General features: G+C 40.5%; 1 protein-coding gene across 2 annotated transcripts; it reads left to right on the top strand.

Moving 5' to 3' along the window:
• Positions 1–4,633: 4,633 nt before the first annotated feature.
• LOC120453764 (protein amalgam) lies at positions 4,634–6,421 on the top strand. 2 transcript variants are annotated; one of them, XM_039638599.2, is made up of 2 exons: positions 4,634–4,738; positions 5,119–6,421. In XM_039638599.2, the coding sequence occupies exon 2, from the start codon at positions 5,126–5,128 to the stop codon at positions 6,125–6,127; it is 1,002 nt and encodes a 333-aa protein (XP_039494533.1). In that variant the 5' UTR covers positions 4,634–4,738; positions 5,119–5,125; the 3' UTR covers positions 6,128–6,421. The 2 variants fall into 2 exon arrangements, with proteins under 2 accessions (XP_039494533.1, XP_039494532.1); XM_039638598.2 differs by having other exon boundaries at positions 4,634–4,754.
• The last annotated feature ends 21,395 nt before the right edge of the window (positions 6,422–27,816 follow it).

Here is a 27,816-nt window from a genome sequence, read left to right as displayed (position 1 = left end):
TTTAGGGATGAGCAAAGAGATGTAGAGATGGGGCTTCGGACCTAAAATATTTGTTCGTTTTAACGAAATCTATACGAATCTTCTTAATAAAAAGCAAATTCAATATGATTTTGATATTTGTTAACCAAAAAAATTTTTTTAATTTACTTTTAAAAACAAATAGATTCTATTCAGACAAATGCCCTTGGAAAGTTTTACATGAACTGTAAGAAAAGCGAAATCCATTTACCTTTTATTATAACTCGCTCGCAGATTATAATAGTTTAGCCTTAGTTACGGTTTCATTAATTTTTTTGTATGATCATTAGTTTTTACGAATACTTTACACTATGTACTTTTAATTATATCTGCGTACTGAAATTCTTCTTAAGTTATAAGCGGTCCGATTCTCGATCTTCTCAAGAATGAAATAACCACAATTACAATTACAATACCTATTTAATTTCGTATATTTAATTTTATCTTATTTTTTAAAACATTTCGAATAATTGTAAATTTGTGTCACACTTATATTATTATTCTGAAATTCCCATCAAGGCTAATTAAATTTTTTTTTATTTTCCACAATTTCTCGCGATTTTGTTCTCATTTCAATTTGGCAATGTGGATTCCATTTCTCGCTCTAAAACGAAAAAAGGGATTTAAAAATCCATCAGGGTTTTTTTGACAAATATTTGGTAGTTTAATTTTTAAACGTTTGCCTCTTATTTAAAAGTTTTTAATTGAACGGTACGGCAACGCTGCAAATAACATCACTACACAGTGCTTAAGGCAGATGGCGCTAAAGCACTGCAGAATTGAGCCACCTTTCGGGCATGCGTAAGAAGGTTGTGCTCACTGATGAAAGGTGAATGTTCTAGTGCTCGGCTGTTTATTTGTGAAGATTTGCATTTGAGATAAAGAAAATAAAATATCAACAAGAGAGAAGGCTTCAGTCGAGTTCCCCGACTATCTGATACCCGTTACTCCGCTAGTGGAATATATTAAATGTTTAAGCAATTAAGAAAACCAAATTGCACTTTATTTACTCTGCTCAGAAGTTTTTATTCCTAGAATTTAATAAAAAAGATACGCATTGCCAATTCTCATTACAAATGTGCCCTCTTACATTTTTATTTATAATGACAATAAAGTCGTCTAAATTGAACAAAATGTTCAATTTGTAGTTTATTCTAATATTACATACTCGTCACCATATTACTGTTATATGCATATTAGGTGCAAGTACCTATCGAGTTTCCGAAATGATGGAATATTTACGAAACATGGATAATTACGTCGCTAATGTGTAAAACAGCATCTATCGCTATATATAAACCTGAAAGACAAGGAACTATTAAATTGGTTAGGGGAGTAGTAGGTATCTAATTGTGGAGTCAATCAGCTAAACCGTTCCAGTCATTTAATTTTTCAAAGACTTTTAAAAGTTGATCAACTTACTCATTTCCGTATTTTAAGCTGGCCTTTCATGTATTTCAGAATGTATTTAAAAAATTCGATATGTTAGCGTACAAGAATATATTTTTCGATGTGGGCACCAAAATCGAACTCTTCGTTATTATTTATAAAAATATATCAAATAAAACGACAAACATTATATATTTACGCAGACGTAAACTTTGACATTTAAAACGAGCCAGTTGACCTTTAAGCAAGTGTCGCAAGGCTTTAAGTGAAATATTTTTTAATGACATTTGCCGAATAATTGTCGTGTTTGCTCTTGGGATCTGGCAGGAGCTTGTTGCTGTTGGCCGGGCTTTGCTGCTCCTGTTTCTGCTTCTGCTTCTGCTTCTGCCGCTGCCAACTGGCAACTGGCAACAAAAGTCAATTCACAGACACTCCACTCCAGTCGACGGAGTCGGAGTCCGGAGTCGGAGTCCGGAGTGCAGCCAAAAGGCAAACAAAATACGCGCACATAGGCAAAGCCAAAGGATACACACAAACAGGTACAGTGGTTGCTCCGAATTCAAATACAAATTAATCAGAACGGGAGCTTAAATACCAATTAATTTTATTTACGCTAAAGGTGAGTCTTGGTGATAAATAGTGTCTAAACTGACACCATTACTGACACTGATTATTAAGAAGCAAAATAATTATTCGGAAACATAGTATTGAAGAATACATCCTTAAACTATCGTCAGACCAATATGACCAATGACGAGTTTTTTGAAACACTACACAAAGGATCTGCTAGTTACCACTGTGCGGAACTGGGCCACAAATTCACACGCAGTGTGTGACAAAGGACCTCTCCCTTCTCCCCTCTCCCCTCGCCGTTCGGCGACCCTGAATGCTGAATGCCCCCGTGTGTGCCGCTGCCGAAGCGAAACACCCAAAGAGTCACTGACAGAAACAGGATTCGGGTAATAAATTACAAAATTTGACATTTTCTGTTTTGGATCCGCTTGCGCCTGAATGCCTGGATGCCTGAATGCGAGCGGCAGCCCTCTCTGTCGCACGCCGACTAGCCGTCTCTTTCGTTTGATTTCAGTGTGTGTCCAGTTCGGTCGAGCCAAGTCGAGCGTTGCATGAAGCAGCCAGGACTTGGACCAGGACCTCAGCCTGCATCCAGGAGGCAGCCAAGAGCCAATGGTCATAATGACGCTGCCAGAATGCATCTGAGGACCAGGAGAGCCAACAGTGGAGAGCGGGAAGGGGACGGAATAGAAGCGCCCTATGCGGTCCACAGATAGTTAACTGGAAATTTATTATTTTACACAATTTACAATTATCTGATTCGAATGTGCACTCACAGACGAGGATTCCGGGATATGGGCAGTATGAGTATGAGTATGAGTATGAGTACGAGTGCGACAGATGCAGCTGCCCTCCCATGGGAACAGCCTCATTTCAGCAGAAGTCACCGAAACGATTTAAGATGTGATTTAATTTTCCAGAAACTGTGGCCATAGTTTCGTCGCTCTTCGGGGGAATTTCTTCGCCAGGCAGACAGACAGACAGACAGCGTCGTCATCAATCATCTCCCAGAGTAAAGCCGGGTTACCCTCGATGGGTCTTACGGGGAGACTTGGACTTGGCCTCAAGCTGATCAGAAGTCACGCTGGAAATGTGGAAATTAAATGCGATTGCCCAATTGGAGACAAAAGTTTAAAGTTCAGAATCGTTGTGTTTTTATACAAGTGACATAAAGCGGTTTGCGACAACTTTTAAGTTGTGTTATTCGCCTGGCTTCCATAGGAACTAATTGGCGCAGATCCATGCACTCATCAAATATTATACTCTCTGATAGGTTATTCTAAACTCAATATAAGCTATAAAACACTTTATTATATAAAAAGAATCATTATCCATTTCAGTGCGGAGGGTGCAGGTGCATATTGTCCAAGATAAATGCAACTTTAATCAATATATGGATACATATATACATATAAATGAAGCTACTAACCTTCCACACATTAGAATACTGTGTGAATAACATTAGTTAAAGGTGCTGAAATTTCCCGAATGCTGCTCTTTAAATTTCCCTCCGAATTTTCCAGCATGGCTGCAGCAGGACTCGATTTAAGTCCCACCCAATGCCCTGTGTACCACCCCCTTGTTTTTCCTTCTCGCGCATGCGCCCCTGCTTCAGGATTTCAAAAAGAGTCAGCAATACGCGGCGCAGGGATCGCTGGCATTTCCAGAGCGGCCAGGATATTCCAGGATCCGCTTGCCTTCGTTGTTGTTGCTGTTCCGCGCGCCATGCCATAAATCACATAAATGGGTAGACTTCCAACTTTCCCACCCCGCCGCTGCTCTTTTATTGTCCTTCCACGAATCCCGAAACGTTTACGGCCAAATGGCGCACAAATTTGAATTTGCATTCGGAATTTTGCACGCTGTCTCTCAGTTCGCCTGCGACCGCTTTCGCTGGCGCTTTGTTTTTGCAACTGACCGCTTATCTTGGGGGGCGGGGGCTGCCAAGTGGGAGGGGCAGGGGGCAGGGGGCAGAGGAAGCAGCAAAACATATCAATTAAAGAGCAGAAGGAAAGTGCATTGATAACTGAGCCCGAAGTCAAACTCGCACACAAGTAAACAATTTAAATACGAGCTGAAAGGCAAACACAGATACAAAATACAGATAGAGATACTGAACAAACACAGATACAAATACTGTGAAGGCGTCAAAGTACATAACCGAGGGGTGGTGATAAGATCCAAAACGTCGATGACTTCTTCTTCGGCAAATGCACTGAAACAAATTAGTCTAGTAGGCTTAAAAAATGTATGTTATAAAAGGTAAAATATTTTGTTTTACAAACATGAATTTCGGTTGATTAATATTAATAATTACCTATAAATTATTTTTAATAGTTCCCATTATTATTTTTCCGTGATTACGTTTATGTATCTCCTTATTAAAGAATAAGCGCAATAATGTATCAACTCTCCGTTTCTGCGAGTGTACCCACTAAGAAGTTACGTTGTCTAGACACTGGCGCGGTAATCAATCATAATGATGTCTGTGTGCTTCGTTCTCGCGGTGTACAAATTTCGGGACTCTCCTCGAGAAACTGAGCACTCGACGTCGGCGCGTCAGCAGGAAGAATACAGCAACAAAAATAACTCGATTCTCAGATAGAGATACTCGTACTCAGAACCTCAGCAGCGATACGGATTTTTGAGCAGAGCTCCGACAATTCAGTCGAGTCCCGAACGCGAAGTGAAGCGCATTGAACCCACAACATCCGAGATAATCGAGGGAAAAGAGTCACGAAATCAACAGCAACATCCTGTAAATAAGCATAAATGTATGAATATTATTTAAATAAGACGATAAAACTGAAAAGTGTGTACAAGCATTATAGATGTGTTAAAACGAGTGTGTGAATTAAATCTTTTCTCCTTACTTAAAGATCTATTGGTATATAGTGAACTTTTAGTGGATTAAATCTTTTTTTCTTATTTAAAGATCTATTGCTATATAGTGAACTTTGAGTTCTCCCTTAATATTAGACCTTAGTTCGGCTCATTATATTGAATTCGAAGAATGTAAGATGGGTAAAGATTTTTCATTAAAGTACTTGGGAAGCATTTAGCAAAAGAAGCGATCAAAAGACTTCATATTAAACTGTTTTATGTAATATAAATTGATACACTTTTGATTTCTTACAGACCAGCCATGGCGAGTCTGCGGCTTCATATCGTTCTAATATTCTGCCTGGCGATTAGCTTGGAGTCGGTGCTTGGAGCGCCAGTGATCAGCCAGATCAGCAAGGACGTGGTGGCCAGTGTGGGCGACTCCGTGGAGTTCAACTGCACCGTGGAGGAGGTGGGACAGCTCTCGGTGAGCTGGGCCAAGCGTCCCAGCGAGTCGGACACCAATTCGGTGGTGCTCTCCATGCGGAATATCCTTAGTCTGCCCGACCAGCGGTACAACGTAACGGTCACCGAAGGACCCAAGACCGGCAGCGCCACCTACACCTTCCGCATTCAGAACATCGAAGTCAGTGACATGGGTCCGTATGAGTGTCAGGTGCTCGTCTCGGCCACGGAGAAGGTGACCAAGAAGCTGAGCCTGCAGATCAAGACTCCACCAGTGATTGCGGAGAACACCCCTAAGAGCACCCTGGTGACGGAGGGCCAGAATCTGGAGCTGACCTGCCACGCCAATGGCTTTCCCAAGCCCACGGTCTCCTGGGCCCGCGAACATAATGCCGTGATGCCAGCCGGTGGCCATTTGCTGGCGGAGCCAACTCTCCGGATCCGTGCAGTGCACCGGATGGATCGCGGCGGCTACTACTGCATCGCGCAGAACGGAGAGGGCCAGCCGGACAAGAGGTTGATCCGGGTGGAGGTGGAGTTCCGGCCACAGATCGCCGTCCAGAGGCCCAAGATCGCCCAGATGGTGTCCCACTCCGCCGAGCTGGAGTGCTCTGTGCAGGGCTACCCGGCTCCGACTGTAGTTTGGCACAAGAACGGAGTGCCCCTGCAGTCCAGCCGGCACCACGAGGTGGCCAACACCGCATCCTCCTCGGGAACCACGACCTCTGTGCTGCGCATCGATAGCGTGGGAGAGGAGGACTTCGGGGACTACTACTGCAATGCCACCAACAAGTTGGGCCACGCCGATGCGCGACTGCATCTCTTCCAGACCGTCATCCCAGTGCCCTCCTTGTCGTAATAAGCCACCAACATCACAACAATTTCCATTCCCACGCAACAAGACTGGAACCTCTGGACCTCACTCTCGCCTCTCGTCTCGCTTTTTCGGCAATTCGCCAGTCCCCGGATGCGGTCCGTGTTTATATTATTAATGATTCATTCAATTAGCTCCCTCCCATTCAGTCTTCATTATTTTCGGACACACTTGGATCTGAGCCACCGCTTGTGCCTTATGAATGTTGCTCTGCATCCGTCGGCTTATGCAAACACACAATAATATGCTTAAGTAAATAACGTTCTCTAAAAAGTTTAATCAGTCTTTTCCTATGTGGTTGGATTGGTCTGTATACCGGGTAAGTTAGCTACCACGAGAGAATAAACACGTCTGAAAGCCACGAATAGAAGGGTTTGGTATTTAATAAAACTAAACAAGGAAAGAAGGCTATGCCAAAAGTATTCTACAGATTTCTGGAGCAGGAATCTTAAAGTACATAGTAAATGGAGATGCAAATTAAAAATCAAAAACTAATTTTAATCAGCATTATGGTTCTGAATCAATTACTTGAATCATTACTTCTTACCTCTTTCACTCTAAAACCACATTGAATAAGAGATCTTTTAAGATAAGTTCCCAGCTCCCATCTGGGCCCCAAGGTCCCACCTTGACACCAAAAACGGAATGTAACCTCCATCCTGAGCTGGTATGCCAACGGTTAACACTGCCGAAAGTCATTTGCCAGAAAGTTAACTGAGCCCGCTCAAAGTGCCACAGCATTTAACTCTTCAATCATGGTTAAAAAATGGCAGTCAGTTCACCTCTTGACGTAAACACTCACATGGCCAAAACGGGGAGTGTTGCTTTTTCGAATGGAAGTTGTTCACTGTAATTGAGAGAAATGCGAGGCATTTGTAAGGCGGCCCAACGAGCTGGGTCTGGGCCACTGGACAAGAACTATTCGGGAGCTTGTGTGCGGGGATCGCATCCGAAGTCCCCAAAGGACTCCATTATGGCCGGAGCACATTAGTTTAACTAAATCCCCAACCCGGCTCGCATCGCTCACCAAAATCAACACTTGCTAATGACTTAATTGTTTCCATTAGAAACCCGTTGCTGGAACACATTTGGCAAATTTTTCATCCTCGCCCCTAGTCCTTTTTTTCACATGTCTTGTTGGAGTCCCTGTCCCGGGCCCCCTCGCAATGAATCCTGGCTAAATGTCTGTCTTTATTGTAATTGGTATTGTTGCTGCTACTCGCACGCATTCGAGGCAGAAGTCCAGAGACAACACGTGCGTCCTCGTCTGAAACTCCCAGCCCCGCCGCCTCGCAGACCTCCCATCCCGTCGTCCTTTGGCCAGGACATCATTTCATTGTCTGCCGGAGTCGGAGTCGGAGGTTGAGGCCTCAGCGGCAGGAGCAGAGCAACGAGCAACATGGACGTCGACGTGACTTTTATTGATTTTCGGACGAAAACCTCCCCTGAGGGAGAGAGTCGGCAAAAGTCGATTGGAACGCGAGCCGTGAGACTCTGGCCAGTTTAGGGGTGGAAATCGGGTTTTTCCTTTCCGCCACCCTGCCGCAGAAAATGGCAACAGTAAGGCCTGGCTAAGGAGCTCGACAAAGAGTTCAAAGAGAGCCCACTGTCAGTTGCTCCTCCACCAGCGATTTCCAGCCTGATGGAGGCGGATATGAAACCGGAGTTAACGCCTGCGCAGTTCCCTCAAATGTTTACCTCAGGACCAGTGATGTCCTCCTAGACTTTGAGCTTGAAAAAAAGTATAATGATAACCATATATTGAGATTTCAGTAAAATCAACATTTTGTAACTTGGTAAAAACACAATTTAAGTTATATTTTTATACTCAACGTTACTATCTTAAAATGTTCTCAATATAAAATAAACGTTTTAAAAAATAAAATCATTCAGAAATACTACTAATATATTTGTATATTTTTAGCTACAACTAATTTCCTTACATATTTAGGTAAACATCTAGAAAAGCGTCAACACTGCTTCCGACTTACACGCTTATTGGATGCTGTTGCTGGAACCTGGAACCAGAATCCGCCGACAATCTCTCGATTCCAAAACGAGCCGCCTCCACAGACGGCCACGGCCGGTCATTCGGCTGGGATCATTTGGCCAGGATGCAGTGGCCCAGATTCCGCGGCTCCAGAGCTCAGTTTCCCACTGTTTCCATCCCACATCCCCAACGACGAACGCGGTTGTAAACAAAGGTCGTGGTGTTGGATTTACGAGTTGATGTTGATGATAGCTGGCGATGATGATGCTCCGCTCTGTGACTCTATATGCACTGCCAAGGGGCTGTCATCACAGTGGAACGCGGGCAGCGGCACGTGAAATTCGATTGGGTGAGTATCTCGTTGAAGATGTGACAAAGCCACCAAATTGTGTGCTGAAGTGAAATAATAGTTTGCTGTTTAATACTGTGATTGTGCTGCGTTGAGTTTGCAAAAAATCAAAGTTCTCTAGTTCGAAAAAAGTTCGTGTTTTCCTAATGTTATTTGCATCGAAATACTAAAGAAATCTTAAATATATTTATGACTTGGTTTCGTTTGAGCTAAGCAAATATTGTCTACATGTCAAGTACAGGTTTTTTGTTTAATGTCGATAGAAGTGGGCGTCTAAAACAAATCTGGAACTTTGCCAGGAACGAATTTGTTGATCCATTTGGCTTAAACACCATAAAACACCGTGAAACACCATCTGCTTTGTTAAATATCTTACATATAAAATTTTAATTACGAAAAGCAATTATTGTTTATATAAGTAACCAAAAGTGTAAACAATAAAAAATCTTAGAATACTTAAAGATAATTTAAATATAAATCTTAAGTTAAAGCAAAAAATATGTACTGAAAACTCCGTAAAAGGCATACGGATTGGTTACTAAACTTCTAGTAATATCAGATGTCAAATTTCTCTATTTAAATTTGTTTAAATATAGCAAATTTTCACGTACAATTTAATTTAAAGGGGCATAGTGATAACAGAAATGCCCAAAAAGCTAGTCTCGGTAATCAAAAACTATAAATCAGGATGAATCAAGAACAAGTTCGAAGACCGATATTAGCTACTACAATGTAATCTATGCGCTTAAATGATTTCCATGTTTTTATTAAGACAACGACAAATGCTTGTGAACAAAATATATACAATTTTATGAGCCAGAATATAACAAAATCATCAAACCTTTCCAATTATTTAATTTAATTGATATTAGTCTTGTAATTTTCCTCCAACAGATCGAAAGATCCCTGGAAAAGCAGTTTGGCAGTCAAATTCACCACAAACTGCTTGCACTTTCAACTGCTTGGCTGCTTTAGCGCGCCACGTTCAAACTAGATCCGTTTTGTTTTAATATTAAGATTGATATTGTACCATTATATGTTGGGGCGGGTTGGTTCAGATGCATTATTTTGCACCACGCCCCTAATCAGATAATTGTGAGCATGTTCGCAGTGCAAGCCGTAAGCCATAAGTAATTGCATTGTAATTAATGCTGGCACGGTGCTCTCTGTTTGCAAAAGATAAATTAGTAAATGAATTATCGCTGGCAATAGTGGGGCATTAATTGAAGTCTCGCGCGCTTGATTTATGAGTCCCACGCAATTTATGGACGAATGCATAGCCATTTTCCCCAATATCCGTTAGCATGCGGCAAGCGAAGGAGATGCACGAGTGGAAAAATGGAAAATGGAAAAGGGCAAATGCAAATGAGAAAAACTGTGCCATAAATAATAATTTAAATATTTCATGGTCCGCAGATAAAAACGAATTAGCCTCGCGTTGCCTTATATTTACACATATTTTCACTGACGACAGAATGAAAGTCCGTAGGCAGAGAGTAGAATATGGATGTTACAAAGGGCTATTGTTGTTATTGAGTCGGTTTCAATGCTTTATATACTTTTATATATTTTTATTTTATACATATATACACAATCCAGGTTTTCCAAATGAATATATTAACAATATTAATTTTTATCTATATTGTATTCAATATATTCTTTGTATTATTCTATGCATTCAATTCATAGTGTTACTAGTATAGTATCCTGCTCAAAAAATTTTATAACTCAATTTTTTCGCAGTGTAGTAACTGTGAGTGACAAGATTGCATGCATGCACCGGTCGCGCGGGAACGGAAGGGGTCTGGTGGGATTTCGGTTTGCTTGTTTGTTGCCTGTCATTAATCCTTTCATGCGGAGACAAATGCAAACTGCTTTGTTCCCGCCCTCGCTTCCCGGCCACGCCCCTGGGATCCTGCTGCTGCTGCTGCGGTTGCGGTGCGTGCTCAAATAATAAATTTAACTAATTGCCCGAGCGATTGGCCAAACAAACCTAGCCAAGTGCACAAAAGGAAAAGGCTGAGTTTACGATTTTCAGTGCCAACGAGTCTGCGTCTCTTTCCCAATTTGGCAGCCTTTAATCTCTTTAAACGGCAAAACTTGGATCGGAAACTTTCGAAGAGGGGCGTGGTCAGAGTCAAAGTCAGGCGGTAGTCGGAAATGAATTGGCGAGTTCTTCAGTGGTTTAGATGTGGTTTAGCTTGCCGTATAAATTTGATGAATTTTAAAAAGTCTTGGATCAGCACTTCGAATCTTTATCAGAACAGTAGAGAAAGCTCTTTGCTGGATTAAGAGCTTTCCATATCTTCAAGAGCGCATATGGTTCATTTTGGCATTGCATTATAGATTATTAAACTTAGTTTAATTAAATGATTTATGTTAACTTAAAATGTGTTATTCAAAGTAATTATAGGTTTTTCATATATTGTTTAAAGAAGGCAAAATCTCTCAACATCTTCATAAAAATAGCTGATGTTTGCTTAAGCGTTGCCTTTGTTTAAATCCCCCTTTAAGAGTATTGCCCACTCGTACCTCTTTATAACGAAAAAACGTGTGCCACCCAACGATTGCGAGGCACTTTGGAAACAGTATGAGGGTCGGATTTGGTGGCCAGGATGGCGCACCACGGCAAAGGGCTTAAATGGACCCTTTTTTGCGGGTATGCAAGCTGGCCTTGCGCCAAAAATGTGTAACGCATTTCGCAGCTCGCATTCGAATGCGCCGGAATGGTTTTTGTGTCCCATGTTGGGCCCCATCTGGTGAAATCGCTGGGGAGAGGGGGCACAACTGGTAAAAAAAGGAAGCCTGCTCGATGCGCCGTTTTAATATTTCGACCAATTTAGATAACTGTTTCCATTTGCAATTAAAATGCAAAATGCAGATACAGATACAGATACGGGAGAACTCACGAATGCAGATGCAAACGGGGCGCGTCTGGCCGTTAAAAATTTGTGTGCCCAAACTGAAATTAAAACTTTTCCTTGACGGCCGCAATGGGCGTGGCCAGGGAGGGGGCGTGGTCGTGCGGCAGATAACTGTCTGCACTTATCTCAGCCAACTTCGATATCACGTTCGCTTCTGGTCGCGTCCCCTTTTGGGAAAATTAAAAACGAAATAAAATTAAAATAAAAAGGGACAGCCTGGAAAAATGAACAAAAAGACAAAGGACGAAGGACGAAGCCAGCGACGCATTTGCATGTTAAAAGTTTTCGCACTGCTGGCACTTTATTCGCCACCCAGTGATACTGCTGATGTGTTTCGTGGTTTGGTGTTTCCTTTTCTTTTGGCGCTTTCTGGCGGAAGTTCTGGGCCACCGCTATTTCTGGCAGAATGGCAAACGGGCCAACTGGATGGGGTTTTCGGCCAGGAAGGGGAAGCCTGCAGACGGTTTTGGGCTTCTGTGTGTGCCGTCGAAAATATTTATGTTTTTGGCATTTAATTTATGCTTTTGCTGCAACTCACTTAAGTGCTCGATGACAAAATGAGCCAGAGGAAAATGAGGGGTCTTTGATAGGGCTAAAACCAAGCGAGGTAAAGGCTAACAGCTTATAGGATGTCAGGTGACTGTACCCAGGAATACTATTTATATATAAACACGGAGACTCAGGGGTTCACGTAGACAACATAACAATAATTGATACCATGTATAGGACATTATTGGTGCTATAAGAATGTTTGCAGTTTGTCAGTTTCCTTATTGTAAAGAATTAATCATCTCTTTTTCACGTACATCATTATTATTTTATCTTTTAATCGCGATTTAAGTTTTATTAAATAATGAACTTTAACGTTGCCCATTTCTTTATCCATTATATACGGATAATATTAATTTAAATATATAAATTACATGAATATTAATATTACATTAATATAAACTATATTAATTGAAAAAGCTGAAAAGCTTGCAAGTCATTTAGTTTTTCAAATGCCTTTTAGTAAGTACTGCTCGTTTATATTTCCCAGTCGTTGTAATAACAACACTTTCCAATTTTCCATCAATGATTATAATTAATTTATGTTTTCTTGAATGGAATGCCATTCATATTCATTTGTTTGTACTTTCCGCCAACTATGTACCTTCTTATTACTGTACTCAGCTTGAGAGAGATTTCGCAGCATTTTTGATGGTGGAATTTCTCTGTTGTTTGTTGCCAGAAAGCCAAAATCCGATGTGAAATGATGAGCAATTTATCTGCGCGGAATCTGGGAGAATGCGCTGTGTAATGAATGTCCCAGATAGGATGCTCCCGTCGCATCCTTGGGATTTCCCAGCCCTTTCCGTATATCAACTAGAGAGTGGGTGGGCAAGTGGGCGGGTGAAGGCGGTTGAAGGCGCGCATTATTTGGTTTAAGGGGTTTTCATTATAACATGCATCGCACGCCACGCTCGTCTTTATCGCTATCGCTTGGAAACATCGAGCTGCTGGAACCCGTGTATCTATATCTATCAGCAAAAAACACACACTGCGGCAAGGACACACCAAACACTCCACACCCTGCACAGACCACCACCCACATCCCACCGCCCCCTATTCCAGCAGCCACGCCCACACCCGGAGATGAGATTCATGGATTGGGTTGGCAAAGGCAGCATCATGGGCTACATTAAAATGTTGCCATCCAGGCAACCGACTCCGCCGACAGACATCAGCAACCTCCTTCTGCTGTTGGTCCCCCTTCAGCCCCTGAAACCTCTTCTGCCCACAAAACCCCCCTTCGCACGCCCCTGACTTTTACCAGGGGGTAAATAAACTGCCGCAATCGCCAGCATCATCGTCGCATCTGCAATTGCGTATTTGCGAGCAGGGGCGGAACGGTCGGAATTTACTGTCTGAATTGGTCCCGGCCAGAAGGAGCCATCTAGCTCTGCAGTGGATGCCGCCCATAACTTTTACTCTGCAGGACTTCCAGCCTGGAGCTGGGTCCTGAGATCCGCTCTCAGCCTGCTCAGCCTGCTTCTGAACACGAATTGGCATCTGCTACAGGTTTTCGCTTATTCGTAAATGTATCTGTATCTCCCTGCACCGGAAATTAGTCGGGGCTCAAAACTATTTGCAGTTGGATATTTAGTTTTCTATATTTTTCCTATATTTCAGTATTTCGGCTCTTCAAAATTACAATTCTTTTACCTTGACAACAGAAAACTTGTATAATTTCCTGCTAGAATTTATAAAAGTCCCACACCTAAAGAAGAGCTAATACCCTATCTATCCTCTATCTTCTTGGCCTCAACCATTTCCGTGTACCTTTATTTTCGCCTATGAGGCGTATGAAGATTTGATACCAAGACGGTTTTCCATGCAAGCTTTAGTCTGAGTTTGGCCTAAGTTTGACTAGCCTCGGGTAGTCGTATAAAATTTGCATATAATTTCAGTATTTGTGTATACCTTTTGTTGTTTCTATTTGATTTGCTCTTGGCGCATTTCTATTTTATGTGCTCAGCTTGTTATGGTAAACTGAGCAAAAAGGAATGGAGGCGTGTCAGCTCGAACATTGTAAATATTTGCTGATAAATGGTAATGGTGGGAAGCGGAATATCGTGAACTCAATAAACCTGGCCTTGAGATAAAACAGCGACACCAGAATACAGGTACAACTTTATTTTACAAGTGTCGATTGAACACTAGAGATACTTTAATACTTATGTACATTCATATACAAAGTGTTTTGATTCCGTAAATATTTTTGTACAATTTTGATACTCACTATGCATAATTATAATTTTTCATTTTTTTTAATAACATACCATAACGGATCGAATATCTGTAAATCTCTTGGGTTTTCCCAGTTTTAATGTATAAATGCACATTGAGAGTACCTTATCAACCTTGCCAACCGTTTAATTTAAGTATCTCTTATATGCACCAATTACAAATCCCCAATTCCCCCGACTAATTAATTGTTTAATGCACTCCGGCTCATGTTCCACTCCATTCGACGCATTCGTCTGGACTTTTGCAGTGCGTTTTCCAAAATGGCCGTTTGCATCAATGCGGCACACACGCACAGGATAATGGCTAATGGGGTCGCTCTTGGCCAAAAGGGCATGCAGGAGTTAAGGGTCGTGGTAAAGGCGAGTCGGAGATTTTAATTACCTTTTGAATTTATGCTAATTCATATTTGAGTATGTACCCGGCGCATTCGGCAAATGTGGCCTCTGCACCATTTATGCATCTGTATCTGTGTCTGCCCTTCTACAAAATGTATCTTTATCTGCGCGAGTGCCACGCGAAATGTCCGCTTACAATGTGCATCACCAAGTGGCACCATTAAATCGGGCATGCAATTATGCCTGTTTAATTTTAACCAAATTTATGCGCAAATTCTTCGTACAAGTCTGCAACAGCCATGGAAACTTTGACCGTGCCACACGCAGCGCGACCTTAAACATTTTACTCTCGTAAAAGCTTCAGATTGGGGCTTTCGCGGGGTTTCCGGGGAGATTTCGTCGGAGAACTCTTGAGCTCACGCTGCTGCTAAAATTACTTTTGCATCCGGTGCATTTCGGCGCAAAATGCCCCGCAAGGTCCGTTCGCAAGCCTCAAAGCGTGAGTTTCATGGCGAATTTTTACAGTCGCCTTCCGATGAAGCCATTTTCCTTTCGGCCCCCAAAAACTAGCGACTGCAGTAGTAGTACGGGCAGAGGCACTCGGCTAAGTGAAAATGTGAGCTAGCGGAAGCACAGCTGGATGCTGGATGCTGGAAAAGCTGGGCGGGAATAGCCAACATCAAATGCGAGTGCTCAGTGCAGCTCACAAATTGAAAACAAATGGCACAGGCCCTGCACAGAATTATTTTTCCTCCTTTTCGACCTTTTTTATGCTTTTCCACATTCCCTGCGCAAATTTAAACGTGCTTTCTTGGCCAAGCATTCATTAAGTGATTTTTTGTTGGCACGTTCTGTGGAAAAATAAACGGGCGACTGAAAATTTGGAAGCTAAATTCTTACTAAATATATCGTTAAAAAATAAAGTGAGACACAACCCAAATCCAAGAAAATATCGCTAAAAATCAAAATCTTGATAACTCGTTACTCGTAGAGTAAACGGGTATAATTATCTGTCGAAAAGGGAAGTGTTTTCGACCCCATAGAGTATATATGTACATATATTCCTAATAAGGATCAATAGTCGAGTCGATCTGATCATGTCCGTCCGTATAAAAGCTAGAATGTCTGGATAATAATGCAGATTTCAGAGACATAGACGCAGCGCAAATTTATTTCCTGATATTGCGTGTTAATGTGTTAATATTTTTCATTTCATTATTTGTCTTGCCACATGGTCTTGCCAAAACCTTTTGCCTTTTGTCAAAAAACCTTTTTGCCAAGCCCACTTTACCACCTACAAACCGCTCCATCTTTTGGAAAATTCAAAATATTTTTAAATATGTTAATTTGTTTCCACCATTTCTACCAATATTCCATAAAATGTCAAAATTTCTCGTTCGCACTTCCTCTAGCTGAGAAACGGCTATCTGAACTCGACTATAGCATTCTCTCTTGTTGTTTTACTGATTTTACTTTCTTTTCAACATATCTTTAAATGTAACTCTGTCTGCATTTATCTTAAGTGTACCACTACTAGTTCATATTGCGGTCTTTTTGTCAGCGTCCAAAGGCGCCTATTAGAGAGGTACGTGGCCCAAACCGCTTTGGCCATAACTCACAGCGAATGACCTTATGGTGCAGTCGAAAAAAGCCAGAAAGGCCAGAAAGGACGAAAAGTGGGGCCAAACGGAATGTGTATAAGGGATGGGAACTGACAGACCCTTTAATTCCTGTACAAGAATGCAATACCACCGAAAAAACAGAGAACGAAGGAAAGAAATATGAGGGCCGGGAAAAAGTGGGTAAGGATTTTAAGCGATTGCCAGGCCATGATAAATCGTGGAACTAATTTAATTAAAGTTTACGGCAACTCTGGCCAAGTGCCTGACTTCTTGGCAGCAATGTAATGCCACTGCAGACTGCAGTTGCAGATACATGGCACGATAAAGGGATTCAATTATGGAAATAAACATTTTATGCAGGTGCATTTTACGAGAAGGACTAATGAAATGGGAAATCGTAAAGTTAAAAAGGCCATTTTCTTTACCGTTGCAAGAGCGGGGTAAAGCCATATATAAGTATTCTTAATTTGAATAGCAGTTTGCTTCAATGTTTTCATTTCATCTTTAAAAAGACGCGTTAAATGCAAAGTGGACATTGCATAAAATGTAAAAAATATGTGGTTTCAATAGAAAAAATTTGTTCAAAGTTCTAGCTCAAATTGCTAAGTTGCATAGTTTTGAATATTTCATTAAGATCTTGGCTAAAGTGGGTCGAGATATGCCAGCCACTGAGACCCCAAGAATGTGTATTAAATTGTTTTGTCTAAGTTCACAATGCACCCAAGACCGAAAATGCCATCTCACGAGAGATATCATAAAGTTTACGCCTTTCAGCTGGCTGTGATTTATGCGCCGAGGTTGCAATTAATGAAACTAACTATCGTGTATGCTGTAATCTGAATCTGAAAACAATTTGGCCAGGACATTCCATTGTCCTTCCATTAATTTATGGTGTTGCGGCGGACACATGTGAGCAATACGCTTTTTGCTGCCTGCTTTTAATGCGCCGCACAGCGGCAGTGGCAAAAAGGACATAATTAACGCAAATACATATGTTTTTATGAGGAATATGCATCAGATAGTGGAGTACATATACTCGCAGTTCTGTTTTTGTTATGGTTGTTTTGGTATGGGCCATAGCCAAAGCACATTATGCACACTTCGTCCGAGGTCATAAATAAACGCAGTTTTGCTGTAAATTACGGATTAAAATTCTAGCTAAAAGGGAGCAGGGCGCGGAAGGCGGATGTTTGGGGGCCGCCCTAGATCTGGAGACATAAATAACAAGTTCATTTTCATTTAATTGCACATTTGCGCACACAAAATCGTAAATTGCAGGGCCTGCGTAGGTCCGAATTCAAAATTATGATTTCAGCTTATAAAGTTTGTGTAAACCTTTTCTCGTTCCACGACGTAAGGACGCATGGACGCAAGGACGCAAGGACGCCAGTGAAGCCCCACAATTTCCTGAAACGAGTTAAGAATGCAAACAAATTTAAATATTAAATGCGATGCGACCGGTGGACACAGGTATGTATTTAGAGGGTGAACGCTGCTGCTCGGAGACGGGTTTGTTTTGTGTCCTTCCAGGGCGACAGGACATCTGCTCGACTGCCCACGTCCAGGAGCGCACAGAAGTAACTAAATCGTCCAACGACCAAAGACCAACTTTTGGCCCAAGTACTTTTGGCTGTTTGCCGTTTTGCTGGCTATTCTTTCTGTTCGCGAAGTTTGTCGTGTTTTTCCAAATTGTTATTTTACTTTTCTTTTTTCTGCAAAATTTCCCAACGCCCCGAAGGCAGATACGCTGCCAAAAGTTTTCTCCTCCACCATATTTATGGCAGTTCTTCTCACTTCCCCCCGCTCACTGCGGAATGGCTGCTTCCGACTATCTCTACCGCCGGATGGGATCTCCAATTGTAACGCTCCCGTGACCTACCCTGTAGTTCCGGGCTTTTGTTTAAATGGCGTTCGACGCATTGTCGGATTGCTGGCTCGATTATCAGAAGCTCGTCTCTACAGGTATCTCACAGGGTAGAAATAAACCTCAAGACAAGTGTAACCTCAAGAAGTAACTGTACGCGCTAGTGTGGTTCATTTGTATATAATTTTTTATATAATTTATTTTTTAATTTATACACAATTCTCAACGTTCAATCAACCGCGACTATTTTAAGACATGCTTGCACATTTTGGTACTGTCTATATATTATATCTGTTAGTACACCACCTATTAACACTTGATTTTGTACACCATTTATGGCAGCAGTTCAACACCAGCTCTCAGCGTCTCTGATTTTCCTTTTTGTGGCGCAGAAATACAAAAGCCAAGTGCGTGGAATGGGAGGAAAAGGAAAACACATCAGACCACAGAGCAAATACAAGAAACAAAGAACGCAAACACCATGCGGCGTATACTTAATATCAGGCGCAGGACCAGTACCAGGACCCACCTATAAACGTCATCATAACCCAGCTAACAACGGGGACACGGAAATGGAAAAAAGGAAAAAAGGAAAAAAGCACCACGTCAGGCCCATCGAAATCATTATTTATGTAGGAAAACGTGGCGAGCTGACCCGGCTCCTTTCGGAATTTTCTCTCTTTTCCTGACAGCATCTGCAGACAATAGCTTCAGTGTGCTTGCGTGTCGTGTTGTGATTTTCGCCTCTGATTTTCCACCATTTTCCAGCACTTTACGGGGGAGTTCGGCTAAGTGAAGCGCAACTTTTACGTGGGCCTGAATTATTAATAAACGTTAAAAGGCAACGCCAATTGCTGAGCGAGCCCTCAGACACCAGCAGCATTTTTCCTTCGCTTTCCACAGGTATTTGAAGGTGTTCTTCCGCTAGTTTCCTTGTCTCCAGTGCTGTAGTTGAGTTGATGTTTTATGTGCTAAGAAGTTGGTTAGTCACCTGCGACAAGTTGGCTGAAAGCTTAGTGCTTACTTGGCTTTTCTTCCTCCCCATTTGGTTTTTATTACAGTCTTTCTTTTGACTTTCGGAGAACGGGTTTGATATCATTTGTCATCGCTCTGTTCTCCAAAAGAATTTTAAAGCCGATGAGTTGCAAATTTTGAACGTACTTAACAACATCTTTTTAGTTATAGGTCTCACATCAAAATCCCTAGTGTAAGCCATATCTTATTCAACATATTTTCGTTTGATGTTTGAAAATCAAGAATTTTATTTCCGAGTACCCACTTCCAATTTGCATTACCTTACGGTATGAAAAAGCCTTCTATATAAAAGATAGCTTATATAAAAGATATTCATAAAGAAATTTGAGTTGGCTTACAGCTCCAGCAATACTCCTATCACACACCCCCAGGAATGAATTTAAATAAAAAGCACATATTTATACATGGAACATTATCTCACCAATTTCTACAAATGTCATATGTTAACTGACTAAATCAACTGACTAAATCACATTTATTTTAATGTCAAGCATCTATCTCGGACAACTATCTGAGCAAATGGAGTGGAAAATGAATGAGTTTATCTGGACTGTGGTTTCCCAAACTCATATATATTGCCTATTAACGACTTCTGATCGCTCTGATTTAAAGCTCAAACATAAATCGAACTAACTTTGGCAAATGCCAGAGACCGAGCGGTATAAAACTGCCTCACGTCTCATCAAGGATTCCAGGGACGAAAGTTGCTTTTATGGCAGCTGTTGTCCTTGGGGAGGAATGGCAGTGTTCGAGTGCTGACAAAATAACGAAATGAAAGAATGCGATTTATTTTCGCATTGACAAACGTTTGATTTTCCCTGTGTTCCCCCATTTTACGATTCAGGGTGTGGGTGGCTTGCAAAATGCGGATGGTTTCTGTTTTTTCTCAGATGTTGTTGCTTTTATTGAGTTGGCTACTTCTTTGTCATTTAAATTGTTGTTGTTGGCTTGTTGCCATTCCTTGTTTTGCCAGCTTTGCGATGTCCATTGTTTTTTCGCCTTTGTTGAGTTTTCGCTGCAGCTCTCAGCGCATTGTCGTTGGGTGAAAAAGGACAAAAAGTGGGTGGGAATTGTGGGACCCTCGTAAAGTGATTCGCACATATAATTGCTTTTGTCGTGAAACTTCGCACGGCGCCGTTCACCCCCTTTTGTCGTTCAACACCCACAGCCATTTCACCAGCGCGTTGAAATCATTCGTCAGGATTTATGCGAATGAGCGACAGTTTTTGCCATTTGTCTGCAGTGCCAGCAGATCAGAAGGGAAAGGACAGCGGCAAGGCAGTCGGGGAAAATTCAGATGAGAAATCCAGGGAAAGGGGAGAAGCGGGCGGCGCAGCCAACATAAGCGATGAATAATGGTGAATCCGTATCTTCGCGCAGAAGTATCTTTGTATCTGGTGCTGTGCGCGACAAATAATTCCCGACTATATTTTTCCCGCTTAGTTTCCTTTCTGGATCTCTATACAGAGAACAAAAAATTTGAATTAAATTATATAAGAACCCTTTTACGATTCTAAACGTTAGAATTAAATTTTTATGCAAAGCAAATAAATAATGATTGCTATTCAACTTGCTATTTGTGATAATTCATTAACATTCCGTAATACTATTCTGAATAATCAAATTGTGAAAATTTTTTTAAAAGAGAGATACGTGTACGCATGTAAAAACTTTTTGTATAGAAACAAAAAATAAAATGAAATAAAAAATAAAATACAAATATTGCTCGGCTTTAAAAAGAACTTTGTAAATTATTTAATAGATTTCTCAGTGTACATTTCCTACTCCTCCTCCTCCTCCTGTTCCACCTCAAGGTTGTCCGTTCTTTATTTCTTTCTCTCCTTCGACGCTGTCCATTTTATTAATTCGTTTTATTTTGCTTCGCGTGACAAGTTGACATAAATAGATAAATTGAGCTTTTAAATTTGTCCCAGAATGGACCAGCACGGATCTGAGTCTGCGGAGGACCACCATTCAGGACGATAGCCAGTCAAATAAATACAAATTGTTTTGCAAACAAAATTGATTACCCGCAGCAGCAAGAGCTGAGTTCAAAATATTCGCTGGATTAACATAAACTGAACGCCTGGATTTATGACTTCAAAATCGGATTCTCCTCCGAATTTTGCCGCATCTGGCGTTGTTCATTATTGGGGTCAGCCCTAATGAACTTGCTGGATACTGTATTTTTTCATGATTTAAATTGTGAATGTTATATAACTATGCCAATAAATCACAGCTTGTAAAACGTTCAACAAACATTCATATTATATGATTTGTTTGCCAAGATGTGAGGGAAGTTGAAACACTGCATGTACATAAATCAAAATAAAATTAACAAATTGCATATTTAATTCATATTTTTATACAAATTATTAACATTTCAATTTGATTATCATAGCAAAGTGATGATTGCAGCAAAAGACAATTTAGGCTACATTATTACAGTGTCCTTTCCTGAACGGCCATCGACAAAAATCTGCCCTTTCTTTTTCGAAACAGTATTTGGTATATTTTTATAAACTTATATTTTTCTATATTAAAACATTTTTCAAAATTGCTCTGGGGTCTTCATGCTGAATCTCAACTTTTTCGATTTATAGTTCCTACGGTCTCGACGTTCATACGGACGGATCCTAATCAAGAGCATATATACTGCATATGGTCGGAAACGCTTTCTTCTGCCTGTGCATACTTTTCAACGAATTTAGTATACCCTTTTACTCTACGATTAACGGCTATAATAAGAATCAGCTTAAGTTGATCCTTCGATGCATATTTTTAATAATAAATTTATAAATGTTTCACATCATGCTGTGGGTTCTAGTTCTCCTTGAGGTTGTTAATGAAAGGGTTCGCGTTAGAGAATTATGTAAAGAATTTTTGTTTATTTTTATAATTAAGGAAATGTTAATAATTAATGAAGCCTACAAAATTCATACTATTAGCAAGTACACCTACCTACCAATATTTATTTCCTACAAGCAGTTTTCAATGCAAGCAGTTTGTATATGTTACATTCGACAAATATGCTGGTTTGTGTACTAACTATCTATACAACCTACATTCTACATTATACAGGCGACAGTAAGAAACGGCGAATTCAAGGGTAATTGATTGAGTTCGAAAGAATATAAGCGAATTTAAATTCGTTTTATGTTAATGAAGATGTTTGATAATAAAAGCAATTCGGGGCTTAAAGTGTTCCGTTGTAAATCTAACGTCCCATAAAATTGTGTTCTAATTGCAATTAAACACCATATTTAGGAGAAAAACTCCGCATTTCGTTGACTTAAAGTTGATATTTGTTGTAGAATACATCTGATGAAACCGCAAAGACAATTTCACTGGTCAATAAAATACTTCTAAACAAGAAAATACCGATGTAACGATGTAATATAACAATTTTAAATAACAAAATGAATATATTTATGTATGTATAATAATATATACATATAAATTAACTTTTGACCAATTATGCAAAAACATTATATAAATAGAACATTATATAAATGTAACAAATATATTATAAATAATTTTCCCATAACTATTTACGCTGCTTTAGGTTTAGACTACAAAGAGTTTTTGTATTAAAGCTGGTTAAATATTCGAATTATTTAAACTTTGAAAGTATTCTCTCCAATAATAAAGACAGCTTTCTTTATTTCTTTCATGCAATCATGCTATGGCCCCCCTCCTTCCTAAAACGGAGATGGCAGTAGACCGTTTGGTTGGGTAGTGCGAACATCTTAAAAACCTGTCAGTCACAGTTGATGAAGGTTTCTACGCAACTCGCCTTTTAAATGTTTTAGTTCTTCCCCTACTGGACTTATTTCGTTATACCGATGCCATTGCTCACGCTGTCCGCTGTTTTGGGCCATCCTGCGGTAGGTAGAGAAGAGGAATGTTGGTCGAGTCATTTTTCTAGTTTTAAAACGCTAAACTCGACACTTAAAACACCAAGACCCGCCCCTGAAAATAACGAAATGGCCGGCCCAAATAAGGAACTGCACTCCAAAAAATTTGTATGTAGATTAACAAAAACTATCTTCATAGTTTAAACAAACCAAATTATGCAATTCAATATTATAATTGGTTGTTTATAAATTAAGCTCATAATTAAATATATTTTAGTTTTCCCTTGCTCTTAAGATACTAGCCCCATAAATCATTATATATGTCTTATATCGAAGCCATAAAATCGAATAAATTTATTTGAAGAAGAATTTATATCTCTATTTCGTTACAGTGGACATTGATGTTTGCTTCGCTCCAAGGAAACGGACAATGCTCACAGTCTGCTGATTTTTGTGGAATGTCAAACTGATTTACTTTAGTGAAACTCCCCATTCCAGAGGGCAAATGTCACGTCGGAAACCATCCCCGAACTTTCTACAAATAGAATCCCCTATGAAAAGCTCTCAACAGCTGCCTAAGCTGCTAATAACGAATGGACACCGACCAGGATTTGGTCAGTGCGGATGTGGATGTCCTTTTCCCAAGTTCATTTAATTACTTGGAATATCAACACTTTGTCAAAGTGCGCTATTCATTAAGGTGTCTGTGGGTGGCTTCTCGAATAGAGTGGCCATCAGCCCACACCCTCTCAGCAGACCAATTCCATCTCTCCCCTTTAATTGTCACTATCCTGGGCGTCAGTGTGGGTTGTGTGGCTCACACGTGGGAAATGGCCGGTTATAATTACTTTCTTCTCTTGTTTTATTCATGAGCAGCACTCAGCTAAAATTTGTTTTCGTTTAATGGTTTTTCCTTAAGAAGTCGCAAAGTTGAGGGGCTGAGTGTCCTGAATGAGGTTTGCTAATGAGCGTGGAAAAATAAAATTTTCCACTAAAATGAATTTCCTAAAACTGCAGTTAAATATTTTATAAAATATTTATATAGTTAAAATATTTAATTTAATATTTTATAAAAGACCTTCTTTACAGAATAGTTGGCAAATACATTTTTATACCTCTTACGCGTAGAATAACTGGATATACTAGATAAGTAGTGAGTAGTGACCTAATTACTGAAGAAAGAGTATCCGACCCTCTAAGTATATATATTTTCTTGATCAGGATCAATAGCCGAGTCGATCCGGTCCGTATCAACGTCGGGGTCTTAGGAACTATTAAAACTAGAAGGTTGATATTAAGCATGCTTATTCCAGAGACATAGGCAGCAGCCGAATGCCCACGCTTTTAAAGAATGCTTACATGTTTTGTTCGTTTTATTATTTGTCTGGTCAAGTTCTATCGGTACAATTTACAGGTACTGTTTGACGCATATGACATACGTGTAGCATCTAATTGAGGAGTCTGCCAGTACCCTTAAACTAGGTTATTTCCTTTTGGAAGCTCACTTTACGCAAATTTGGACTAGCAGCAGTGCCTTTACGTTGGACGCACGAAAACCGCTTCCGCTGCCTTCGGCAAAAATAGAATAGAAGCGATGAAGACGAGGCGGATTATGTGCCCAAGTGTAACTAAAGAGAATAAGGGCGAAAATCAGCGAATCATTAATCAATCCTTTCATGATGTGATGCGGTGCGTGTCCTTTTATGTGTCAAAAAAAAAAAAACAACGAGTGAGAGAAGGAAATAAAATAACAAAACAGTGGGGGAAATGAAACCCGACAGAGAAAGCGAAATGAGAGCGAGCCATAGGGAGAAAGAAAAGAAAAGAAAAGTATCTTTTGCATGGGTATGACTGACAGCTAAGCAGGCAGCAAAGTCCAAGTGGATGAACAGGATACAAGGGATCAGGGTTGGGCAAAAAGGAATCTAAAAAAAAAGCATCAAGAAAATGGCGACAATGTTTGCCCAGAGCCACCGAACCCTCGACGATGGTTTCGGCCTTATTTACATTTTGAGGTCGCGTTGATTAGCTGAGTGCGGGTGGCACCCCCAAGATATGCCACACACCACTCACCCCATCTTGCAGCCCCATCCACAGTGCAGCGATAAGAAATGGAATTAAAGTGATAAAAGAAAAGGAAATAACATTATACATAAACAGCACAAATTTTACTTGCCCTTAGATGACAACATGGCAAGTTGAAGACGATATGAGTTCCTCTTAATCTGTTTTTATTAAAATTTCACTTATGATAATAATATTATCATAAAAAAATTAAAATTAGTAATTGATTTAATAATAAAAAACAACAACGCATACATTTATAGTGCTGAGTAAGTTTCATTTCGAAGGATACTTTTTCAGTGAATTCCTTGCCAACTCTTTTAACTTTCCCTAATCTTTAGTTCTTTTGTACTATTTGTTTAACGAAAGCGACACGGAAACCTCGCAACTAAGCTCCACCTGTCTGTCAACTTGGAGTCTTACATTTTGGGTGGGGAAGCGGGGGAGTTTTGGTGTTTTGGTGAAGCGAATGAGTGATGGTCTGGGAGCAAGCTCTCCAGTTTTCAGACGGATAAAAGACATGCCAGGCATCTGGCATCTCAGATGCAGTAGCCAGCAGATGCATCTGCGAAATGGATATGGAATGGGAACCTTGATCTTCAGGGTGTGGGGAAAGTCTTTCTCTCACGTGTTTCTGTCGTACGCACGTAACGTTTGTCGCCGGCGAAAAGATACGGATACAGAAAAGTGACAGTTGGCCGCCAGGAGTAGAAAAAAGAAAGATGGTGATTTCCAAAATCATGCAGTCGGTGGACATGCAGGCGGTCTAAGTTTCAGTTTTAGGGACACATGAGACCTACACCAATGCGTAAATATGGAGTACATCATTAATTATGCCCATGGGCCTGCGTTTGCCGCTGAGCCGATTTATCTGACATTTTTTGGTATTGAAAAGTTCTTCGTTCTTGGGCCGCTCTTCCTGTGGATTTCTTGCCAACAAAACTAAAAGAATTTCACCCGCTTGGGTTCCTCTGGCGAGCGGAGATCATTTGTTTCCCGGCGACACATGCCTGGACCTTTGGACAAGCACTTACAAAAGTTACTCCTCCGGATGGAAAATGCAGAGTGCATTTAGCCGAAGGAGATCAATTAGATTTGGTTCAAGGGTTTATTAAGGCACCCCTGAGAACTATTGGTAAATTGAGCCGTTTCAATCTTCTTCATCTTTTGATGTCACTACGAAGAAAGCACTGTAAAACAACTTCTTTAAAGTCCCGAACTAAACTGTTATTCGCTTTGTATAAAAAATCTCAATGCTTTAAGTTATCAAATCAACAAAATTGTAATACTTTAAAATGAACTAGTGTCGAATATCGCATACCCTTTACTGAGCGATCTAATAAAATATAAAATAAAATAAATTAAATTGTGGTCGTAAGAACAACAATTAATTGCATTAAATACATCATATCCTTAAAAATTGTAAGTTAGTGGGCGTGGCGAGCATCTGAAATAAATTGCACAATGTAATCGATCATCTGGAAGCTTGATCTGAAATTTCTAGTTTTTAGTTCCAGAGATCTCGACTTTTATACGGACAGACGGACATGGCCAGATCAGCTTGGATAAATATATACATATATGTATGCAAACTATTTATAGGGTCGGAAACGCTTCCTTTTACCTGTTTTATACTTTTCAACGAATCTCGTATACCATTTTACTCTACTCTTTTCTTAAAATACAACGGAAATGTTACGAAATCGGATTTATAATTTAAAAAAGGAAGTGAAAAATGACAAATCAGTAATTTGAGGCAATATTCTGTCTAAAACATGTAACAAGCTTACCTTTTTATTGATCAAATGTTTAAAAACAAAACATTTTGCTTTGAATTGCGATTACAGTACTGTTGTGCCCTACAGAGTGCACTTTACACGCGCGAGACTGCGCATAAAATCCGAGCTGCGTGACTTGAAAAGCCGAAACGAAAAGTGCAACCTGATCATCAGACAATTAGGCTTTGTTCATTAATTTAGACGGCGAATTCCGGACTGCAATTCCAAGTGCTGTTGCGGGCTTGTAATCTGTGCATTACGGACAAGTACCTATCGCCATGAGGAGCCAAATGAATTGCTCAACTGCGAGGCGCGATGATAATTACGAGTGTTTGAACAGAGTCTGAACTTGATCGGACTTCTAGAGAGGAGCGAAAGTCGCGTCGTGAACATATGCAGTCAATTAAATAAACATTTATTAACCGAGCCACTGCACAAAAGCTGTTAACAAAGCCATTTGGCCGTTTCAGAAAATGAAAACGTTCTCAAAAGGTGTTCGTGAGTTAGGCGGGGAAGGGGAAAGGGAATGGTAATGGGATGGGGCCAGCAACTGCGACTGAGAGTGTCTCAGTGTCTCTGGACCTGAAAAAAGCGGTAATTGATGGTCTTGGCCAGGACGGCGAGTGCAGTTGTTGTTTTCGACCAGCATGGAGCCCACATGCATTTGCAGTCGCCCTCTCTCTTTCTGGGCGTATCGTCCCACTCCTGACTGGATTTCACGCATGGAACTCGGTCGGCGTCCCGTCTGGCTTGCCTTACACTGTGAGAAAAGTTGTAGTAACCGGTTACAAATTGCATGAGCGGTATGTAAGGCATATATAGGCTAACCCTTAATGCACAACCATAAGTTAATGATATTCTATAGAAATTGCAAATGAAATAATAAAATAAATCTTTAAGTGGATTCTGTGGATTAGGTGGATAAAAAATTGTAACAAAATTTTGTTATTATTCTAAAGTATTAGAAAATACCTCACTATATTCCCTATTTAATAGGACTCAAAGGAGGACTCTCTATTCACATTGTTCTTCAAGTGTGGGCTCGGTTTTTTCGGCGAGTCCCAGG

The sequence above is a fragment of the Drosophila santomea genome, chromosome 3R, assembly GCF_016746245.2.
Source record: "Drosophila santomea strain STO CAGO 1482 chromosome 3R, Prin_Dsan_1.1, whole genome shotgun sequence".
In the NCBI taxonomy this organism is placed as follows: Eukaryota; Metazoa; Arthropoda; class Insecta; order Diptera; family Drosophilidae; genus Drosophila; species Drosophila santomea.
Note: the sequence above shows the minus strand (reverse complement) of the source record. Positions and strands in the feature narration are given on the sequence as shown.

Bases quoted from the DNA above. Each gene is read 5' to 3' on its own strand.
- LOC120453764 (XM_039638599.2), top strand. From the start codon at position 5,126: ATGGCGAGTCTGCGGCTTCATATCGTTCTAATATTCTGCCTGGCGATT.